Source organism: Chlorocebus sabaeus, chromosome 8 (genome assembly GCF_047675955.1).
Source record: "Chlorocebus sabaeus isolate Y175 chromosome 8, mChlSab1.0.hap1, whole genome shotgun sequence".
NCBI lineage: Eukaryota > Metazoa > Chordata > Mammalia > Primates > Cercopithecidae > Chlorocebus > Chlorocebus sabaeus.
In genome coordinates, this window is record NC_132911.1 from 21,997,882 (window position 1) to 22,022,201 (window position 24,320).

Sequence of the window (24,320 nt, forward strand, 5' to 3'; positions counted from 1 at the left end):
CATTGCTTGAGCCCAGCAGTTTGAGACTAACCTGGGCAACATAGTAAGACTCTCTCTACAAAAAATTTAAAAATTAGCTGAGTGTGGTGGCATGTGCCTATAGTTACAGCTACTTGGGAGGCTGAGGCAGGAAGATTGCATGAGCCCAGGAATTCAAGGCTGCAGTGAGCTATGATCACCACACTCCAGCCTGGATGATAGAGCAAGTCTCTGTCTCCAAAAACAAAAGAAAGACAGACCAAGATAGACCCATAATATGTACTGATATGGAGAGATGCTATTTTATAAGCCATTTGCAGAGCATGTAAATGGTCATCTCCTTTGTAAATTAAAAATATATAATGTACAGAAGAAATCATTAACAGTGGGAGGTTGGGTTAGGAGGACTTACAGTTGTTGTTGTTGGTGGTGGTTTTTTTTGAGATGCTGTGTTGACATGTTGCCCAGGCTAGTCTCAAACTCATGCAATCCTCCAGCCTTAGCCTCCTAGATAGCTGGGACTATAAGTGCATGCCATCATGCATGACTTACTTTTAATTTTATATTCTCTCTAGTATTGTTTGAGTTATTTTTTACCAGCGCTGTGTACTACTTTTGTAATTATTATTATTTTTTCAAATTGGTAATTTAAAAATTACCCAGTTGGGGCCCAAGCATTTGAAAAGCTTTGTAAGCACCCGAGGTAGTTCAGCTGTGTGCTGCTGGTTAAGAATGATGGCTCCGGAGTCTTTAGGAAGCTTCTACTATCCTTTGGGAACCACTTCATCAAATACAAAAATTAGAAATATTTTATTTTATGTTATTTTTCTAAATCAAACATTGGGGTATTCTTTAATACTTTCATTTCTTACCTGGCAACATTAAATAATGCATATAGCAGTTAACAAATGCCCTGGAATATAACGCTCGATAAAAGTCAGCTAATTTTATTAATTAGGAGTAGATACGTAGTAAAGAAAGCTCCCTATGACTGCCTGTGTTTTGAATTAAATTTCAGAGGTTTTTTTAGGTGACATTTTTCTTAATTATTCTTCTGTCTTTTCAGAATTGTTTTTTAATTTTTAATTTTTATGGGTGTATAGTAGGTGTATGTATTTATGGGATACATGAGATATTTTGATACAGGGATGCAATGTTTAATAATAACATCAGGGATTTTTTTGACAGGTATAAATGGTTCAGACTATTTTTAGAAGCTGGAACAATAGGTCCTGGAAACATTTTAAGTGTCTCCTTTTGCCCGTAATTTCTTATCTCAGGTTTTTATTTGCTTTTCACATGATTTAACTGTAGTTAAACCTGATGGCTTTCTTTTTTTCCTGTCTACCAAGATAGTCCTCCTTTTTTTATTATAATGCTGCATCTGAAATGTAAATAAATCTTGGAACAAGCACACAAATTCAAGTATAAGTTTAAAATTTTATTCCTGTATAAGGAGAGAGCATGTGTGTTGCTGTGCATGGGTGTTTTTACGAATAAGCTGATCTCTCTTCAGTGGCCACTGTGTCTTCAAGAATTAGCATCTTATAATTAGTAAGGGAGGCTTAGTTTCAGATTGTGCAGCTGTAATCTTGTTCATGTTTTTAAGGGGGAGGTGGGTAAAGGCTTTTCTTGTATCTATCTTGAATTGCTGTATAATGCAGAGATTTTTTTAAAATATTCCTTTCTTTATGGAAAAGTATACTGCTTTTTTTTCCTCTTTTAAAAAACTGATATGTAATAGTTGTACCTATTTTTGAGGTACATGTGATATTTTTACTTTATGTGTACAGTGTATAATTATTAAGTCAGGGTAACTGCAATATCCATCACCTCAAACATTTATTTTTTGTCGAACAGTTAAACAAAATTTATTTTTTTAAGAGACAGGGTCTCATTCTGTTGTCCAGGCTCGAGTACAATTGTGTAATCATAGCTCACTTCAACTTTGAACTCCTCAGCTTAAGTGATTCTCTTGCCTCAGCCTCCTGAGTAGCTGGGACTGTAGGTGTGTGCCACCATGCCTGGCTAATTTTTAAATTTTTTTGTAGAGACTGAGTCTCGCTTATGTTGCCAAGGCTGATCTTGAACTTCTCAAACAATCCTCCTGCCTTGGCCTCCCAACGTGCTGAGATTACAGGTGTGAGCCGCCATGCCTAGCCCCTAACAGTTAATTTTTGACATATCATTTGGTTTTGCAAAAGTATTGCTTCATTGTTATCTACTTAGAAAGCAAGAAACATAGTGTCTGTCTTGTTTTGTCTTTTCCTTTTCTTCCCTTTTCCCTTCCCTTTTCCCTTCCCTTCTTTCTTCCCTTCTCCCTTCCCTTCTCCCTTGCCCTCCCTTCCCCTCCCCTCCCCTCCCCTCCCCTCCTCTCCTCTCCTTTCCACAGGGTCTTGCTCTGTTGCCCAGGTTGTAGCACACTGGTAAAATCATAGCTCACTACAGCCTCAACTTCCCAGGCCCAAGTGGTCCCTACACCTCAGCCTCCTGAGTAGCTGGGACTACAGGCTTGAGCCCTCATGACCAGCCTGTTTTTATGTATGTATTTATTTATTTTCTTCGAAGGAACCTCGTGTTTATATTATTCCATAAATGCTGTGGGTTCAAGCTCATAGCTCTGGGTCAAAGTTTCTACTAAAGTAAATGAATTTCTTATTTCCACGAACCGGGTTTTTTGTTTGTTTGTTTGTTTGTTTGTTTTGAGGCAGAGTCTCACTTTGTCACCCAGGCTGGAGTGCAGTGGTGTGATCTCGGCTCACTGCAACCTCTGCCTCCCAGGTTCAAGCAATTCTCCTGCCTCAGCCTCCTGAGTAGCTGGGATTACAGGTGTGCGCCACCACGCCTGTGTAATTTTTGTATTTTTAGTAGAGACAGGGTTTCACTATGTTGGTCAGGCTAGTCTCGAACTCCTGACCTCGTGATCCACCCACCTCTGCCTCCCAAAGTGCTGGGATTACAGACGTGAGGCACCGTGCCCGGCCCTTCCAGGAACCATGTTTTTAAATGTATATAGTTAAATAGCTTACTGACAAGTTCCAGAAACTCCTGTAATTTTACTAATGAAAGCAGTATTGTTATGACAACTGGATTTTTTTTAAAAAATAGATATTGTTTGTCATTGCTCATTGCAGTGGTTTTTAGAGTAGCAAAAGATTGGTCTAATTAGATTGTGGCATATCCATAAAGCAAAATACTAGGTAGATGTTAAAAAATTACAAAGCTCTTCTGTAGGGGAGGCAAAATTTTACCTTTACTCTCAGAGTTTTTCAGCTGGGCTGGAGAATTAAATTGACATAAGATGAATTAATAGGAGAAGAGCATACAGATTTATTTAATATAAGTTCTACATGACATGGGAGCCGCTATAAGAAAATGAAGACCCAGAGACTCAGAGTTGAACGCTTATATGCTGAATTGGATGAAAAGTAGTAAGTTGTGAAAAAGGAACTAAATGATGTGAGGAGGCTAGAAGATAAGAGTTATTTGAATTCAGCCTCAACTATTAATCCTTGGTGATAACAATGTTATTTTCCTTCTTGTACACGGAGGGCATCTTTCTTTTCTTTTTGTTTTTTTAACTTTTATTTTAAGTTCAGGGGTACATGTGCAGGTTTGTTATATAGGCAAACTTGTGTCATAGGGGTTTGCTATATAGATTATTTTGTCACCCAGGCACTAAGCCTAGTACCCAGTAGTTATTTTTCCTGATCCTCTCCCTCCTCCTACCCTCCATTTTCAAGTAGGTCTCAGTGTCTGTTGCTCTGGGAGGGCATCTTTCAAATGGGAATTTCATCTCCTGCTTTTAAAAAGCAGCGTGAGGCCGGGCGCGGTGGCTCAAGCCTATAATCCCAGCACTTTGGGAGGCCGAGACGGGCGGATCACGAGGTCAGGAGATCGAGACCATCCTGGCTAACACAGTGAAACCCCGTCTCTACTAAAAAATACAAAAAACTAGCCAGGCGAGTTGGCGGGCACCTGTAGTCCCAGCTACTTGGGAGGCTGAGGCAGGAGAATGGCGTGAACCCGGGAGGCGGAGCTTGCAGTGAGCTGAGATCGCGCCACTGCACTCCAGCCTGGGTGACAGAGAGAGACTCCGTCTCAAAAAAAAAAAAGAAAAGAAAAAAAAGCAGCATGAGCTGGGCACTGTGGCATGTGCCTGTAATCCCAGCTATTTGGGAAGCTGAACTGGGAGGATCATTTGAGGCCAGGAGTTTGAGACCATCCTGGGCATGTAACAAGACTCCGTTTCAAAAAAAAAAAAGAAGAAACAGCACGAAGGCCAGAGTGATCTTCTTGCAACTGTGGTTTTTCAAGTGCCTTTAACTCAAAGTTGTCAGTGTGCCAGAGTGGCGTATTTTGGGGTGGCATACTCCTAATTCCACTCTTCCTCTGAAGATGTGGCATGATAGCCAAAATGTGTTCTTAAGTGCAAAAAGCAAGTAAAGAACAGTACATATGTGCTATCGTGTATGTAAAAACCAAAAGGATGTTTTGGAAAGAGAAGAAACATACATATCTGCATGTGTATGCATAGAATATCTTTGTGAAGACACCCAGGAAATTGCTAATATTGGTTACTTGCAGAGAGAGGGCAGGAGGTACATTATACCCTTTTGTGGCTTTTAAAATTTGAGCTATGTCTCACGTCTGTAATCCCAGCATTTGGGAGACTGAGGTGGGAGGATCTCTTGAGGCTAGGAGTTCTAGGCCGCAGTAAGCTATGATAATGCCACTGCACTCCAGTCTGGGTGACAGAATGAGACCCTGTCTCAAACAATAATAATAATAATAATAATAAATAAAGCAAATAAAAATTGAAACAAATATGTCATCAGTGACTAGACCAGATTGTGATTTCTTGCAAGTAGTGCGGACTCTCAAAATTGCTTTCAAAGAGTTTTGTTGAAACTTTTGTTTTGTTAATATTGTATTATTGATACTAGTTAGAACTTATATCCATGTCATCCTATGGCTGTAGTGCATTTTCCCTTCACTATAGAAATAACTGTTTTTTGGGATATATCCTAAAAATTTGTCTTGAAAATAAAGCACTTAAATCAGCTAATTTAACCTCTGGGAATTATGTATTTGGCTATTTAGATTCTCCTATTCAAAATCTTATTTAAAAATAATGATTAGGAGGAGTATTAGAGGGTCATTAAGAGCATGAACAGGTTTAAGTCCCAGTTCTGCCAGTCACTAGCTTGCAGCTTTGGGCAAGTAAGCCTAATTTCCTCAGTTTTTGAATGAAGACAGTAACAATATCTACTTCATAGGGTTTCTGTGAGTATTAAATACTTTATCAGTTAACACTTACATAGTATGTACTAAGTGCCAGCATTATTCTGCATATTTTACATAAATGAATTCATTTAATCCTCACAGCAACCCTGAATCTACAATTCAGGGTATTATTATTATTATTATGACCATAGATAAGGAAGCCAAGGCAGAGAGTTAAAATTTTTATCCAAGGTCCCATAGCTAGTAAGTGGAGGGTGCTGAGTTTCTTCAAAGCAGGCAACAAGTTCCAGACTGCATTCTCTTTACCACCATGCCATGCCACATGCTTAACTCACTGACAGACACGTCATAAGCCTTAAATACATTTAAATAATAAAAGTAATATAGGCCAGGTACAGGTGCAGTACTTCATGCCTGTAATCCCAGTGCTTTGGGAGGCTGAGGCAGGAGGATTGCTTGAGGCCAGGAACTGAAGACCAACCTGGGCAGCATATCGAGATCCTGTCTCTACAAGTAATTTTTTAAAATTAGCTAGGTGTGGTGGTGTGCACCTGTAGTCCCAGCTACTTAGAAGATTAGGCAGGAGGACTGCTTGAACCTACGAGTTTGAGGTTACAGTGAGCTACGATTGCACTACTGCACTCCAGCCTAGAAAACAATAAGATCCTGTATCTAAAAAAATTTTTTTAAAGGCAGTATAATAATGTTATTATATAAAGATTACATATTCATCATAAAAAAGAACAGCTAAACTAAGAAAACTATAGATACCATTGTCAATCTAATCCCTCAGAAAATTAAATATTGGTGATTATATATGCAATTCATATACTTTGAAAAAATAAAGATGGTAACATTTTGTAGCCTATTTTATTCACATATTAATATAACATGAACTTCTTTTTGCTTAATTTAATTTTTGACCTCCTGATTTAATTTACAAAATAACAATTGCCATCTTGACTTGGCATTCTTTTTTGGAAGTGGGCTAAGGAATTATTTTGAGTCATTCTTGGAATTGAAAGGCATTTATCAATGTAGGATGTTATGGAGCATAAATTAATAAGTAATTGAAATTCCTACCTATATTCAAGTATAGAACTCCCATGGAGGAATTCCTTACTGACACTGGCAACAGAGGGAACTCTGGTTCCTAGGATTTTCAGGAGAAAAAGTCAATCACTGACCATAAATTAAAGAGTTTTTTTTTTGTTTTTTACTTCCAACAGACTTTATGGCCAATGCTGGATCTACTTTGAAATAGGCAAAATTTATAGTATTTAAGATAAAGCAGAGTATAAGGATGTAACTGTAAGCAGAGGCAACGATGCATAAGACATGGCTCTTGTTAACTTTGAGCTCCTAATAAAGTTAGCATATGTTGTGGAATAGATTATGCTGACTGCTATAACAGCAACACAAAATGTTCTGAAAACCTCAAAGAAACCCACAGGCTCCCTTAATGAACTCAAACCCTGATCACCCAGTATTGGCATTAAAGAGAAATCTTCACACTCAGGGATGGAAGGCCTTACAACCTCCAATGTCGTCTACTGGTTTACACCTTCCTTAGGGATCTCTCTCTAATCATTCCTGTCACCCATACAGTAGTTCAGTCTGACCCAAACCTGAATCCATCATTCTTCACTTTATTCCCCAAAGCCTTGCCAGGACCAGGCTCTGATCCTTAAACATGTCTTTCTAAAGGCTTAGAGATCACAAAAAGGAAATAAACACAGAAATAATTACCAACTAGATAGTCTGACTCACTCGATACAGCTTTGTTCTCTTGGTCCTGTAGGCCACCTCATCGTCCCAGAATCCTAGAAGAGGAGAAGGAGCACACAGTTCTGCAGAGCTGCCTGACTATACTTCTGGTCTTCTCTGCCCACACACATCCCTGAACACAGCTTGACTTTTTGAAACCAAGGCCAAGGAAGAAGAAGATGTTCCTTTTTCTCTTTAAATGCCCATTTTCCAGTTTCCCACCTGTTATTTCATGACTTTTCCTTTCTAGAGATTTGTAGAGACTCCTCCTTCCACCTGCTGATGTATTTCCTTATTCTGTAGCCCCAAGTTGACAACCACATCAAAATATAATTTATTAAACCAAACATTTATTTTTTATTGTTTAGAGGCAGAGTCTCACTCTGTTGCCCAGGCTGGAGTGCAGTGGCACTATCGTAGCTCACTGCAGCCTCAAACTCCTGGGCTCAATCTGTCCTCCCACCTCAGCCTCCCAAGTAGCTTGGACAGCAGGCGTGTGCCACCACAGCCAGCTAATTTTGTTTTTTAACTTTCTGTAAAAACGAGGCCTTGGCCGGGCGCGATGGTTCATGCCTATAATCCTAGCTGTTTGGGAGGCCAAGGCAGGTGGATCACAAGGTCAGGAGTTTGAGACCAACCTGGCCAACATGGTGAAACCCCGTCTCTACTAAAAATACAAAAATTAGCCAGGCGTGGTGGCGTGCAACTGTAGTCCTAGGTGCTCGGGAGGCTGAAGCAGAAGAATCACAAGAACCCGGGAGGCAGAGGTGCAGTGAGCTAAGCTCCTGCTACTGCACTCCAACCTGGATGACAGAGCGAGACTCCGTCTCAAAAAAAACAAAAAAACAAAAAATTAAGCCTCATTGTGTTGCCCAGGCTGGTCTCAAACTCCTGGCCTCAAGCGATCCCCCTACCTCAGCCTTCCAAAACACTGGGACTGCAGGCATGAGCCACCACATCAGCTTAAGCCAAATGTTTTTAGAGAAAATAGAATCAAGACATAATTTGTTTACAGACCTTAAAAATCATGAGCCAAAACATTACTGACATTTTATTGATATCTCCTAAGACTCCAGTTTCCACTTATATATCTTCAACACCCCTAAGGGATCTTCGAGACCCATAAAATATTCAGACTCACAAGACTACCATGGACCTTACTTATCATCCATATACTTAGAAGGGTATAGGTCATGAAGGGCAGCACTGGGCGTTCTTTTTCAGTGGAGTGGTCCTCACAGCAGTGCATACCACAGTCCAGCAGCTTTCCGTCTCTCTTGCCCCCTCCCATCTCACCAGCTCAGGTACAAGGAAACAATATCCATACTGGGAAGACTAGGGAGCCATCCTGGTATAGAAGCCTCATGCATCAAAAGTGTCAATGTGTGTTGTAAAACTACCTTCAGAGGAGCCCAAAGCTATAGCTTCCCACCAGGTAACTGGGTAATTTTTACCACAAGCCATGTTGCCTAATAACACAGTGGACAGTCACCTTCTCACATTTCCAAGCAACAGAGCTAGAAAGTTAATCCAAGGTCACACTTGTCTAAGAGGAGAAAGGTATTGTTAACGTATTATCCACAACTTTTCAAAAGTATCTTTACAAAGATAATTGTGATCTCAAATTATCTAAAATAAATGGCTTTAAAATAGCTTCATATTCTCCCGACCTATATCCTTTTTCAAATGTGATACATTTTAGTTTTTCTTCCATTGACTGGTTTTCCTTTTTTGTTAGGTCGAATCAAATATTCGGAACAGGTGTATGATGCATGTATGGAGACATTTGACTGTCTTCCTCTTGCTGCCCTCTTAAACCAGCAGTTTCTCTGTGTACATGGAGGAATGTCACCTGAAATTACTTCTTTAGATGACATTAGGAAAGTAAGTTATCTTTTATTATTCTCATAGAGTATATTTTTTAAATGTGTTGGGTTTTGTTGTTGTTGTTGTTGTTTGCTTTAAGGCAGAGTCTCTCTCTTTCACCCAGGCCGAAGTACGGTGGTGCTATCTCAGCTCACTGCAACCTCCACCTCCCTGGTTCAGCCTCCCAAGTAGCTGGATACAGGTGCACACCAGCACACCTGGCCAGTTTTTGTATTTTTAGTAGGCTAATTTCTGTATTTTTAGTAGAGGCAGGGTTTCACCATGTTGGCCAGGCTGGTCTTGAACTCCTGACCTCAAGTGATCTATCTGCCCACTTTGGCCTCCCAAAGTGCTGGGATTACAAGTGTGAGACACTGGGCCCAGCCTAAAATTTGTTTCTTGTTGCAGTCAACCAATATATCTTTAGCTGAAATCTTTAAAATATAGATAATCAAAAGTAAGAAAATGGAAGATACCTGTGATTTCATCACCATAACTACCGTTAACATTTTGATATGTATCTACCACAAATTATAATTTTTAATGAGCTCTATGTTTTTACCAACTAGAAAGCTAACATTCCTATAGTCCTGAAACTTAAATTATATCACAGTGCAAAAGGAAGGAAACCAGGGTTCTAATCATAGTCCTGCCATTAATTGTGTAACCTTGACCAAATTATTGAACCTCTTTGTCACATTTCTTCTCTATGAAATGAAGTTTGAAAGAATGGTTTGAGAACACTGCCATCTCCGATATGCATTGGCTTTGACATTTTAGATGATACGGTTTCATTGTTTTACTTGCCTTCCTTGGTGATTATTATTTCCAAGATTCTGTATCTTCATTATGGAAAAAGATGACAGATTTTTATTGTACATAGTCATCTTATCTTCTCTACCTTTGAATTCTTCTACGTGTCTCTCTCTCTCTCTTTTTTAATCACAGTGATGGATACTCATCCTCTTATAGGTACTGAGACTAAAGATTTTTCTGTTTATAAAACTATTTTCTCTGAATGAAAGTCTCCTTAGGGTAAGAGGGTGTACCTATATGTACTGGCTTTTCTCTTGCCTTACTGTCTTTTAAATAACCAGCATTTCTCTCTTACATAGTAAAATGTGAATTTTGTAATTCTGAATCAATCATATCAATAAAAAGCTCTTTCACTCAGTAGAAATTTATCTTCTTGGCATTCAGCTATTCTATTACTTTCTCTTGGTTTTTATGCTTTTAACTAAAGCAGCAGTGACTAAAGGCTTAAGTTAATAACTCATATTGAAATACCTCAACTGCATAGAATGGAAAGGATAAATGCCCTTACAAAATTAGCATTCTTTAAAATAAAGAAATCTCCACTGGAATGAAGTTTGCAATGAACAGAACCATTGTAAAACATTTCTGCTCTCATGGTAACATTGGCTCACCTAGACAATTAAAATTAATTTTATATAGTCATAGTCTTTCTAAAATTGTATATCTCTATAGTGGTTGATTTCACATTTGAATTAAATTAGTACTCCTTTATGATTAGGATGTAAGAGGGTCCTTTACTACAGTATGGTTAAATGACAGGGATGTTTATAAAAATTTATTGCAGGCCGGGCGCAGTGGCTCAAGCCTGTAATCCCAGCACTTTGTGAGGCCGAGGAGGGCGGATCACCTTTGGTCAGGAGTTCGAGACAAGCCTGACCAACATGGAGAAACCCTGTCTCTACTGAAAATACAAAATTAGCCGAGTGTGGTGGCACATACCTATAATCCCAGCTACTAGGGAGGGTGAGGCAGGAGAATCGCTTGAAGCTGGGAAGCGAAGTTTGCGGTGAGCCGAGATCATGCCATTGTACTCCAGCCTGGGCAACAAGAGCGAAACTCCGTCTCAAAAAAAAAAAGAAAAGAAAAGAAAAAAAAAATTATTGCAGAAAAATAATAAAAGTTATTGTATCTAAAATTGTTAAATGTTCCTTTTCTTGCAGGAAAATCCTTTAGGGGCACAGTGGCTTCTCTCCCAATACATTCCTGTGGGTGGAAGGGGTTTTTCTTTGATGCATACCAATTTCCAAGAGGCCTTTTGCTTTCCTGATTTTTTTCTTTTGGCTTTTGTGTGTCTTCTAGTTAGACAGGTTTACAGAACCTCCCGCCTTTGGACCTGTGTGTGACCTGCTTTGGTCTGATCCCTCAGAGGATTATGGCAATGAGAAGACCTTGGAGCACTATACCCACAACACTGTCCGAGGGTGCTCTTATTTCTACAGGTAAGCTAGTCCTTGAGATAGAAAATTACGAAAGGAAACTGTAATTCATTTTATCAGATTATTTTTCAGCATTTTATATTTCAGATCTGTGTAGCATAAGCACTTGTGTTTAATTTTTCGATTAATAGGAGGCAAGAAACTTATTTGTTTGGCTTTTTATATTTTCTTAGATATTATGCCCTAAGAAGTGTAATACACGAAACATGATTGGACATCCTGCAGTGCTCTGATATTTTTGTCTGACTCTAAGTGATCTAGACTATTTGTTCCTAAACATTATCTATACACTTTTTAAAAAAAAATCAAAGCTTTCTTGGCTCTTTCCCCAGAGATTCTGATACTAGGTCTGAGAGGAATCCTATTGTGTTTTCAAAAGCTCTCCAACTTTTGTAACCACTAGTGTAGACTAAGATATAAAAAGAACAGGACATTGTGAACTAAGCCCAGTACATTTCCTGGAAGTTGGTGGTTGTTTTAAATTTCACAGGAGCTTTCATTGTGATTAGACACTCAAAAATAGGAAGACAGGCAGGGCTTGGTGGCTCACGCCTATAATCCCAGCTCTTTGGGGTGCCTAGACGGGCGGATCACTGGAGGCTGGGAGTTCAAGACCAGCCTGGCCAACATGGCAAAACCCATCTCTACTAAAAATACAAAAATTAGCCAGATATGGTGGCAACACTCCTGTAATCCAGCTAATTGGGAGACTGAGGCAAGAGAATCACTTGAACCTGGGAGGTGTAGGTTGCAGTGAGCCAAGATTGTGCCACTATACTCCAGCCTGTGCAACAGAGCAAGACTCTGTCTCAAAAAAAAAAAAAAGAAAGACATAGAGAAGTTGGAAATCTAAATTATTTTTAATCCCAGTATTTTATTGTGGCAAATAATATATTTATTTCCCTAAAAATCTCTGTTACTTGGCTAAGATAATGTGTTCATTAAAATACACGCATGCACACACACATGAAACTTTGATTTCACCGTTACTTTTAGCATTCTTCTAAACCTTTTTTCTTTAAAAAAAATTTTTAAAAATTTTTGTGAGTACATAGTAGGTATATATATTTATGGGTTATATGAGATATTTTGATACAGTCATACAACATGTAACAATCACATCAAAGTAAATGAGGTATCCATCACCTCAAGCATTTATCCTTTGTGTTACAAACAATCCAATTATACTCTTTTATTTTATTTTTTGTTGTTTTTTTTTCACTTTGTTTTTGATGGAGTCTTGCTCTGTCGCACAGGCTGGAGTGCAGTGGCGTGATCTCAGCTCACCGCATCCTCTACTTCCCAGGTTCAAGCAATTCTCCTGCCTTAGCCTCCTGAGTACTGGGATTGTAGGCACCCACCACCATGCCTGGCTAATTTTTGTGTTTTTTAGAAATGGCGTTTCACCCATGTTGGCCAGGCTAGTTTGGAACTCCTAACCTCAAGTGATCCACCCACCTCAGCCTCCCAAAGTCCTGGTGTGAGCCACTGTGGCCAGCCTCTTCTAGTTATTTTTAAATGTACAATTAAATTATTATTCACTATAGTGACCCTGTTGTTTAAATCTCACAGTAGCAAATACTAGGTCTTATTCATTCTTTCTGTTTTTTTGTACCCATTAACTATCCCATTTCCCCTCTCACTACCCTTCCCAGCCTCCGGTAACCATCATTCTACTGTAATCTCCATTAGTTCAATTGTTTTAATTTTTAGCTCCTACAAATAAGTGAGAACATATGAAGTTTGTCTTCCTGTGCCTGGCTTATTTCATTTAACATAATGACCTCTAGTTCCATTCATGTTGTTGCAAATGACAGGATCTCATTCTTTTTTATGGCTGAATAATATTCCATTGTGTATATGTACCACATTTTCTTTGTCCTTTCATCTGTTAATAGACACTTAGGTTGCTTCCAAATCTTGGCTATTGTGAACAGTGCTGCAATAAACATGGAAGTGCAGATGTCTCTTCAATATACTGATTTCCTTTCTTTTATATATATACATAGTAGTGGGATTGCTGAATTATATGGTAGTTCAATTTTTAGTTTTTTGAGGAACCTCTAAACTGTTCTCCATAGTAGTGTACTAAACATTCCCACCAATAGGGTATGAGGGTTCCCTTTTCTCTGTGTCCTCACCAGCACTTGTCATTGCCTGTCTTTTGGATAAAAGCCATTTTAACTGGGTGAGATGATATCATAGTTTTGATTGCATTTCTCTGATGATCAGTGATATTGAATACCTTTTCATATACCTGTTTGCCATTTTATGTCTCCTTTTAAGAAATGTCTATTCAGATATTTTGCTCATTTTTAAATTGGATTATTGGATTTTTCATATTGAATTGTTTGAGCTCCTTACATATTCTGGTTATTAATCCCTTGTCAGATGGATAGTAAACAGTCTTTTTTTTCTTTCTTCTTCTTTTTTTATTTTTTATTTTTATTTTTTTTGAGACAGGGTCTCTCTCTGTTACCCGGGCTGGAGTGCAGTGGCGCCATCACAGCTCACTACAGCCTCAACCTTCTGGGCTTGAGCAGTCCTCTTGGCTCAGCCTCCAGGGTAGCTGGCACTGTAGGCGTATGCCACCATGCCCAGCTGCTTTTTAAATTTTCTGTAGAGACAGAATCTTGCTGTTTTGCCCAGGCTGATCTCAAAGTCATAGACTCAAGCACCCCTCCCTGGTTGGCCTCCCAAAGTGCTGGGATTATAGGGATGAGTCCCACCCAGCCAATAACCATTTTTCATTCCTCCATGCCAACTTTTCCAATGACTAATGTGATGAAATCAATTAACTTTTATTTCTTTTTACATTGCTTAAAATAAAGAGCATAATACGTATTCATTGTTGTCAGAATAGAAATTGGTACAATTTCTGTGGACATCAACTTGGCAATATCTCTCAAAGGCATTTGTACATGGCCTTTGATCCAGAAATTCTACTTCTAAAACTTAATCCTGTGGATGTATACTTGATTCTCATTACTTATGGATTTCATATTTGTGAATTCCCCCACCTACTAAGATGTATTTGTAACACCCAAATCAGTACTTACAGAGGTGTCATAATCATTCATGGGAATGCAGTGTGCAGTGCAACAAAAAATTTGAGCCACCTCACTCACATGTTCCTAGCTGAGATTGAACAAAATGATGCCCTACCTTCTTTTTGCAGCCCTCCTATTGTAAACAGGCATTCTTTTGGGTTTTATTTAGTGAAACATGTTTTATGTTTTTGTGCTTTTCATGAGTGATTTCACTGTTTAGAATGGCCACCAAGTGTAGTGCTGAAGTGCTGCTGTCTCGGGTTCCTAAGCACAAGAAGGCTGTGGTGTGTCTTACAGGGAAAATATGCGAGTGTTAGATATAAGCTTTGTTTAGGCATGAGGTGGTTTTGGCCATGAGTTCGATGTTAATGAATCAACAGTGTAAATGACCTGAAGTATTATTAGACAGAAACACATCTGAAACAAGGTTATATATTAATTGGTGGGTGAAAATGTTATGACCAGAGGCTCACAGGAACTTTACCCTGTATTTCCTTTAGCAGTAGTGTTTCATTATTTGCTAATTCTGTTTTTGCAGCAACATTATAGAATGTAGCTACTGGGAATAATGAGATAAAAAATTTGACTCACCCAGGACACATGCATGTTCCCAGCTGAGGTTGAACAAAGTGATACTCTGCCTTCTTTTATCCCAGGGATAAATCCCATTTAGCCATGGTGTATAATCCTTTTAGTGTGTTGTTGAGTTTGGCTTTCTAGTGTTTTATTGAGGATTAAAAATCTATGTTCATCAAAGATACCTGTACTTTTCTTTCTTCTGGTGTCTTTGGCTTTGGTATCAGAGTGATCCTGGCCTCATAATGTGAGTTTGGAAGAATTCTCTCCTCTTCTATTTTTTGGAAGGTTTAAGAAAGATTGGTATTAATTCTTTTTTTTAATGATTGATAGAATTCACCCATGAAACCATCTGGTCCTGTGCTTTTCTTTGTTGAGAGCTGTTTGATTACAGATTCAGTCTCCATATTTGCTATTCGTCTGTTTGGGTTTTCTATTTCTTCTTGATTCAGTTTTGGCAGGTTGTATATTTCTAGGACTCTATCCATTTCTTCTAGGTTTTCCAGTGTTTTGGTGTATGGTTATTCGTAATAGTTCCTTATGATCACTTTTATTTCTGTGGCATCTATTGTAATGTCTCCTCTTTCATTTTTTATTTATTTGAGTATCTCTTTTTTTCTTAGTCTTGCTAGGGGTTTGTTAATTTTGTTTAGTTTTTCAAAAACCAACTCTTAGTTTTGACTTTTTTCTGTTGTTTTTCTATTCTCTATTTGATTCATTTCTGCCCTAAACTTTCCTTTCTTCTGCTAACTTTGGGTTTATTTGATTCTCCTTTTTCCAGTTTCTTGAAGTGTAAGATAAGGTTGTTGAATTCAGGTCTTTTTTGTTTTTTAAATTGGCATTTATTACTATAAGCTTTCTTGTAAGTACTGTTTTTGCTGCATCCCATACATTTTGATATGTAATTTTTGTTTTCATTTGTCTTGAGGGCTTTTTTTTTTTTTTTGAAATAGGATGTTTTGCTCTGTCACCCAGGCTGAATGCAGTGGCACAGTGATACCTCACTGCAACCTTGAACCCCTGGGCTCAAGCAATCCTCCTGCCTCAGCCTCCTGAGTAGCTGGGACTACAGGATGTACCACCATACCCAGCTAATTGTTTTTAAAATTTTTAGAGGGGACGAGGTCTTGCTATGTTGCTTAGGCTGGTCTCGAACTCCTGACCTATCTAGAGATAATTTTTAAGTTCCTTTTTGATTTCCTCTTTGACACAATAGTTGTTCAAAAGTGTGGTGTGTAGTTTCTACATATTTGTGAATTTTCCTGTTTTCTTACAGTTATTGATTTTTAGTTTCATTCCATTGTGATGGGAAAAGATACTTAGGATGATTTACATCTTCTTAAGTTTGTTGATACTTCTTTATGATGATATAGCCAAAAGAATATTCTGTATACACTGTGGAAGAATTGTAGTCTTCTGTTATTTGGCAAAAAGTTTTGTATATGCGTATTAGGTCCATTTGGTCCATAGTGTTGTTCAGTTCTGTTGTTTGCTTAATGATTTCTGACTGGATGATTTATCCATTCTGAGAATGATGTATTGAAGTTACTTGCTATTATTATTATTATTATTATTATTATTATTATTATTATTATTTTGAGTCGGAGTCTTGCTCTCTCGCCCAGGCTGGAGTATAGTGGCACGACCTCGGTTCACTGCAACCTCCGCCTCCTGGGTTCAAGCAATTCTCCGGCCTCAGCCTCCCAAGTAGCTGGGATTACAGGCATGCACCATCATGCCCAGCTAATTTTTGCATTTTTAGTAGAGACAAGGTTTCACCACGTTGGCCAGGCTGGTCTCGAATTCCTGACCTCAGGTGATCCACCCACTTCGGCTTCCCAAAGTGCTGGGATTACTGGTGTGAGCCACCATGCACGTCCTACTTGCTATTATTTTATTACTGTCAATGTCTGCCTTCAGATCTGTTGTTGCTTTATATATTTAGGTGCTTTGATGTTAGGTACATATATATTTATAATAATTATATCTTTCTGTTGTATTGACTCTTTTATCATTATATAATGACTTTTGTTCCCTCTTGTGATGATTTCTGACTTAAAGTCTATTTTGTCTGATAAAAGTTTAGCCACTCATGTTCTCTTTTGGTTACTGTTTGCATGGAATACCTTTCTCTACCCTTTTACTTCAGCTTATGTGTGTCTTTAAATCTAAAGTGAGTCTTTTGTAGACAGCATATAGTTGGGTCTTGTGCTCATCCATTCACTCATACTACATCTTTTGATTTGGGAGTTAAAGTAATGATTGATTGGTAAGGACTTACTATTACCATTTTGTTGGTTGCTTTCTGTCTGTTTTGTGGTTCTACTATTCCTCTCTTTTTCTCTTTGTGATTCGATTTTTATTTTTGTAGTGGGGTATTTCGGTTCTTTTCTTTTTATCTTTTGTGTATCTACTGTGCTTTTTCATTCATAGGGTTTGCATCAAACATTTTATAGTTATTGTAGTCTGTCTTAAGCTGAGAAGAAATTACCTTCAATGACGTATAGAAACTCTACACTTTACTGCCCATTCACACACCTAATGTAATTAATCTCAGATTTTACTTTATTTTTGAGACAGGGTCTTGCTGTGTCACCTAGGCTGGAGTGCGTTGGTGCGATCTTGGCTCACTGCAGCCTCTGCTTCCCAGGTTCAAGTGATTCTCCTACCTCAGCCTCCCGAGTAGCTGGGACTACAAGCATACACCACCACACCCAGCTAATTTTTTATATTTTTAGTAGAGATGGGGTTTCAGTATGTTGGCCAGGCTGGCCTCTAACTCCTGGCCTCAAGTGATGTGCCTTCCTCAGCCTCCAGAGTGCTGGGATTACAGGCATGAGCCACCGCGGCCAGCTGCATCTTTTAATTTCTACTTTAACTTCCTTTAGTTGCTCTCATAAGGCTGGTGTAGTCGTGAACAAACTCCAGTTTTTGCTTTCTGGAAAAGTCTTTATCTCTCCTTCATTCTTAAAGGGCAATTTTGCTGAGTAAAGTATTCCTGGTTGGCAGGTTTTTTTTTTTTCTTTCTTTTAGCACTTTGAATATATTGTCTCCCACTTTCCTGGCCTGCAAGGTTTCAGCTGAGAAATTCACTGATAATCTTATAGAAGCTTCCTTTTATGTTATGTGACAAGTAGATTTTCTCTTGCTGCTTTCAGATTTTTTCTCTTTAACAACTTAATTATAATGCGTCTTGGTGTTTAACTTATTTGGAGACCTTTAGGCTTCATGAATTGAGATGTCGATTTTCCTCCCTAGATTTGGCTAACAACTGTTAGCCTTTAGTTTTTAAAAATAAGCTTTCTGCCCCTTTTTCTTCTCCTTAACTCTCATACGCCTATATTATTTTCACTTGATGTTGTCCCGTAAGTCCCGTATACTTTGCACATTCTTTTTTATTCTTTTTTCTTTTTGTCTCTCTAATGGTATCATTTGAAATGACCTTTTTTTTTTTTTTTTTTTTTTAAGATGGAGTCTTGCTCTGTCAGCCAGACTGGGGTGCAGTGGCACGATCTCAGCTCACTGCAACCTCTGCCTCCCAGGTTCATGCCATTCTCCTGCCTCAGCCTCCCAAGTAGCTGGGACTACAGGCACCCGCCACCACTTCCGGCTAATTTTTTGTATTTTTAGTAGAGATGGGGTTTCACCGTGTTGGCCGGGATGGTCTCGATCTCCTGACCTCATGATTCACCCTCCTCAGCCTCCCAAAGTGCTGGGATTACAGACGTGAGCCATCGTGCCCAGCCTCAAATGACCTATCTTTTACGTTTGCCATTTCTTTTCTTCTGCCTGAGTCTGCTGTTGAAGCTGTCTCTTGAGCTTTTCAGTTGACTCATTGTGTTCTTTAGCTGCAGGATTTCTATTTGCTTCTTTTTATGGTTTCTGTTTCTTTATTAAACATCTCTTTTTATTCATTTATTGCTTTCCTGATTTTGTTTAGTTATAGTTCATTGAGCTTCTTTAAGATGATTATTTTGGATTCTTTGTTATACAATTCATACATCTCTATTTATTTTGGGCCAGTTACTAGAGCTTTATTAGTTTCCTTTGGTGATGTCATTTTTGCCTGGTTCTTTATAATTCATATAGCTTTGCAGTGGAGTCTATGCATTTGAAGGAGCAGGGGCCTTCCAGTTTTTATGGACTAGTTCGTCAAGTAAATACCTTCTCTTATTGAGTCCCTGGATTGATGGGATTGCCTGTGGTATTGTGATTAAGCAGGGCTGAAGCTAGTTTATGGGGCTACATTAGGTTTCACAGTCAGTGGGCCTGCCACTAGGGGCATGGACAAGTATGTCCCATGGATGGGGAGAGCTGTTTCTGGAACTCAATAGGGTGGGACCCAAACCGGGCCACAGGCTGGTTTGGGTTTATGTTTGGGTCCATGTTTGGGTCCAATCAGCAGCCCTTTTACCAGAGGAATGGACAGGCATGATTTCCACAAGGTCCCTGTTAAGACAGGACTTCCTCTTGGCCATAGTAGAGCACAGCTGGAGCCAGGTCAGAGTGCTGCTTTGAGTTTGCAGTTGGGTCTGGTTGGTTGATCTGTTACTAGGGGCATCAATAGACATGGTTCCTTCCCAGGATGGATGAGGTTGGTCGTAGGGCTGCAGACAAGTAGGACTGGAGCCAAGTTTACGAGGGATGGGCTGATTCTGGGTCTATAGCTGAAAGGTCAGTGGGCCTACCTTCTCAAAGCAGCTGTTCCTAGTCTTGGGCTCCACCAAGGTTTCATAACCACCTACCTCAATCCCAAGGTTCTCGTAGTGGCACTTATGGTCATGGATGGCTTCCAAACTATTATTTCTGTAGGAGGACCAGGGCTGGGGACATTCTCTTTTGCCATCTTGCTGACGTCACCTATAATCTACTTTAAAAGTAAATTTTTTCTAATGAGCATAAGGAGAAACAAAGATTTAAAAAATAAACTAAATAATTAATGCCTAAGTAATTCCAGGTTAATTTTGTATACTCCAGTTCTTCCTATCAGGTATTTGTCATTCAGAGAGGTAATAGTAAGACAAGAATATTTTAGGTGTATATGAGAATATTGTATCTTTTTTTAGAATATGGTTGACTAAAATATTTACATCTACGCCTAAAATATTCCTGCATAAGCTTGCAGTGAGCCGAGATTGCACCACAGCACTTCAGCCTGGGCAACAGAGCAAGACTCCATCTCAAAAATATATATATATATATTCCTGCATAAAATTATCTTGGTGTTAATATTACCTGTGAAGCTGTAAGTACGTTCTCTTATTTTTCTAACAATTTGACAATTTGACAATTGAAGAAAGTATGTGTTGAATTTTTAGCACCTACTACATATACACACACACTACTGTTGCAGTTTTTAATATCAAGACACTGATAAAAGTTTTTGGTGTTGTATTATTATCATTATGGATTAAGACAAAAATTAAAAGATGGGATGGAGGAGCTCCTGCTATTGTAGGATTATCTATTGTCTTCATGTTTGATCTGTAGTGAGGTATACTAGTGAAATAGAAAAATTGAATGATGAGTACTAATGTATTCATAACATTTCAGTAGTGTATAATACTTGTAGTTTTGAAACAAAATCACCTAATATCACGTTGACTTTTCTCCATCTTCCTATTTAAAAAATTGTTTTAATTCTGGATTTATGTTTTCTAATTTTCTTTTCCAGTTACCCTGCAGTTTGTGAATTTTTGCAGAACAATAATTTATTATCAATTATCAGAGCCCATGAAGCCCAAGATGCTGGGTAAGTCACATTAAAATTGTACCAAATATCACTGCAGAGTCTTTGCATTTAATATGAAGACAGACGGGCTTTCATCTCTTTTTCAGGTATCGAATGTACAGGAAGAGCCAAGCAACAGGCTTTCCATCACTTATTACAATTTTCTCTGCCCCCAATTACCTAGATGTCTATAACAATAAAGGTAAAGGAGTCCAGCAATATTTGAGTTTGAATTTATGAGTAAACGTTAGCTCTGGTTTGATTGTATGTATGTATGTGTGTTTGTTTCATTTTAAAATATAAACTTTAAATAAGAAAAAAAGGGGTCTTAGTTGAAACAAAGGCCAAGAAATTTAGAATTTATGCTGCTGCTTGGTCTTTATCTCCTAAGGATTACTGGCTTCTTTGTGAGTATAAATAATGATCATAATAGGTCGGATTGATACTACAGAATCAGAGTATAAGAAGAATAAATTGCTTCAGGCTCATGTTAGAATAGTTAGCATAAATTACTGGTTTTGGTGAATTTAATGTATTTATAACAGTATCTCAAAGTCATCATTGGTATTTTAATATTTGTGAATTGTTAAACTATTTTCGTTTTTCTTGAGATATGGTCTAGGTAGAGTGACCTAGTGTACAAAGTCAAAAAAAAAAAAAACTTCATTTTTAGTTTAAGCCCTGCCAGAAACTAATACTGTGACTTTCGGTGAGTCACATTATCTTTCTAATCTTCAGTTTCCCATATGAAAAAAGAAGAATGGATATATACATGCCTTTTGTTCCAGAAATTTTATTTCTAAGACTTTATCCTGTTAAAGTCTTTTTTTTTAATTTAAAACTTTTATGATTAATAGTTTATAAGTTTTCTATCGAAGCCGTGGTCCTCCTAAAAACTTCATATTTCTGTAACTATTTTGTTGTTTATAAAGTATGACTATAAATTAATAGGACTTTGAAAATAAACATGCCAGAACGAACATATCCAAATGAGTATTGTCCCTTCAAAGTAGTTACCTTGGGAGGCTACACACCTATTCCAACAATGCTGTCCTTGTTCAAAAACATTTTTGGAACTCCTCTTTTGGCATTGCCTTCAGAGTCTGCGACACATTCTTTTGATTATCCTCAATGATGGGAAATCTTCGTCCTTTGAGGGTGGATTTGATTTTTGGACAGCCAAAAGTCATTCGGAGTCAAGACTGATAAATAAGGTGAGTGATCAAGCTAGATGATACCATTTGGGGTCAGAAACAAGGTATGATTATAAGGTAATGAGACTGGTTTTTCTCGTGTTGCTGATATAGTGGCTCTGGAGGCACTTCCAAAAGAGGAGTTCCAAAAACGTTTTGAGTAATGGCAGCATCTCTGGATTAATTGTATGGTAAGGCAATAAGTTGTGCTGAAAAGAACACAAAGCAAGGAGTCAGTCTAGTACTGCTTCACTTTTAAGTGTGTCACATTTAACAAGGTACTTCTCTGAGCCTCATCTTTAAAATACCTGTCATATAGGGTTGTTGAAGATAAGTTGGAATAAGGAAAATGGATCTTAAAGTGTTGTTCAAAATATAAATTACTATAATAATACAGATTTTACTGTTATTGTACCTGATGTGATGATATCAAAGGACCACACTCATCTGATACAAAGGTCTGGTGTGTTTGTAGCTGGTGGTTTCTTAAGTCTCATTACTTTATAGTTATACCTTGTATATGCAGTTGGGGAGATAAGTTTCAAAGATGGCCAAAATATAATTAATATTTACTCTGTTTAAAAGTAAACTGTGGAATGGCACATCTCATTTAAATCCGATTTGGGTCAGTCATTTTAGTTTGTCCTCCAGTGACTTGTCTATTTTAAAAAGCATGTCTTTGACTTAAGTTCTGTCCTAGCCTTATGTTTTCATTTACGTTAACATTCTTCCCTGAGCCTGATCTGTCCTACAATGCTCTGCTTCTCCCTAAGTTATTTCCTTTTTCCTGATATTTCCAGTATATTAGCAACTTAGGTTTTTATTCTTATTTATTCTCTTGTCAATGGTGTGGACTATTTGTGTTGTTAAACGTCTTCAAGGACTGTTAGTGGCCCTAGATCTCCTATTTGTAATGAAGGTGTTCCTTTCTCACTTTCTTTTTTAACTTCATCAGAAAGAGTATCTGTTGATACTCTTGACTTGCTGGGCTTGACTTCCTGGGCTCAAGTGATCCTCCCACTTCAGCCTCTCAACTAGCTGGGACCACAGGTGCATGCCACCACACCTGGCTAATTTTTAAATATTTTTTTATAGTGATAGGGTCTCATTATGTTGCCCAGGCTGGTCTCAAACTCCTGAACTTAAGCAATCCTCCTGCCTCTGCCTCCCAAAGTGCTGGTATTACAGGTGTGTACCACCACACCTGCCCTCTTTCATATATATATATATTTTTTTTTTTTCCCCAGAGACAGAGTCTCGCTCTGTTGCCCAGGCTAGAGTGCAGTGGTGCCGTCTTGGCTCACTGCAACCTCTGCCTCCGCGGTTCAAGCAATTGTCCCACCTCAGCCTCCCGAGTAGCTGGGACTACAGGTGCACATCACCATGCCTGGCTAATTTTTTGTATTTTAGTAGAGACGGGGTTTCACCACATTGCCCAGGCTGGGCTCGATCTCCTGAGCTCAGGCAATATGCCCGCGTCAGCCTCCCAAAGTGCTAGGAGTACTCATGTTCTTTAGACTTCTCGGTATCTACAGGTATTTCTTAGTTCCACTGGTTACACGAAAGACCTTTAATGATGATTTTTAAAGATTCTTCTTGTTTTCTTCTGTCCACTGGGAACACACCCAAAGGCAGTTTTGTTTTTGTTTTTTTGAGACAGAGTCTCGCTATGTCGCCCAGGCTGGAGTGCAGTGACGCACCATCTCTGCTCACTGCAAGCTCCGCCTCCCGGGTTCATGCCATTCTCCTGCCTCAGCCTCCTGAGTAGCTAGGACTACAGGCGCCCGCCACCTCGCCCAGCTAATTTTTTGTATTATTTTTAGTAGAGACGGGGTTTCACTGTGTTAGCCAGGATGGTCTCAATCTCCTGACCTCGTGATCCGCCTGCCTCGGCCTCCCAAAGTGCTGGGATTACAGGCGTGAGCCACCGCGCCCGGCCCCAAAAACAGTTTTATAAACTCTTGTTTCCAGTCATTCACTGTTGAGACTCACCTCCCACTTCTTTTTCCTGTGTAGAAATTGAGGGAGTTGTTGAATAATGATATATGATGTATTTACCTAAACTAAATAAATACATACACGTGAAAATAATGGAATGTGTGCATCATAGCTAGTGTTAGGCTTTTTAAGAGCTAGAGATTATATTTTAATTTATTTTCTTAATAATCTATGGTGTGCATTTTAGACATTCAATAACAAATTTTAAGAACACTAGATTGGCCTATAACAAAGAAACAGAAACGAGGACGTGACCTATATCTGTCATTTATAGAGAACTGTTACACCCTATTTTATTTCATGACCACGGAATAATTAAGAGAATAGTGCAAACAACATTGCTGGTGATAGAGGCTAAGGAATTGGATTTTAAGACTTTCAAAATATAAAGAAAATCAGTTTGGCATCAAAGTATGTGTGCAACTATCTGAACGGTTAATATTAAACATAGCATGCTGGCCATATACTGCTGTGTATTGGAGAAATCGGCAATTTTAAAATCCACTATATTGAATACAGAGATGATTTAATCTAATTTTGAACATTTAATTGTAAATTGCTCCAAGTTTGCCTTTTGTATCTTCCAGTATGAGTTGGTAACTGCACTGTATAAACTCCCAGAGAGTGTATACAATATTTAACTCAGGCTAATGACTAGCAA

The 24,320-nt window shown here is 38.5% G+C and overlaps 1 protein-coding gene across 3 annotated transcripts in view; it reads left to right on the top strand.

Moving 5' to 3' along the window:
- PPP3CC (protein phosphatase 3 catalytic subunit gamma) overlaps window positions 1-24,320 on the top strand; it is a 101,700-nt gene that overhangs the window by 62,824 nt on the left and 14,556 nt on the right. For all 3 annotated transcript variants that reach the window (XM_037983685.2, XM_037983683.2, XM_037983684.2), the window contains exons 5-8: window positions 8,732-8,877; window positions 10,975-11,114; window positions 20,412-20,489; window positions 20,576-20,670. In XM_037983685.2, the coding sequence (XP_037839613.1) occupies window positions 8,732-8,877; window positions 10,975-11,114; window positions 20,412-20,489; window positions 20,576-20,670 (459 nt within the window). The remainder of the gene's footprint in view (window positions 1-8,731; window positions 8,878-10,974; window positions 11,115-20,411; window positions 20,490-20,575; window positions 20,671-24,320) is intronic.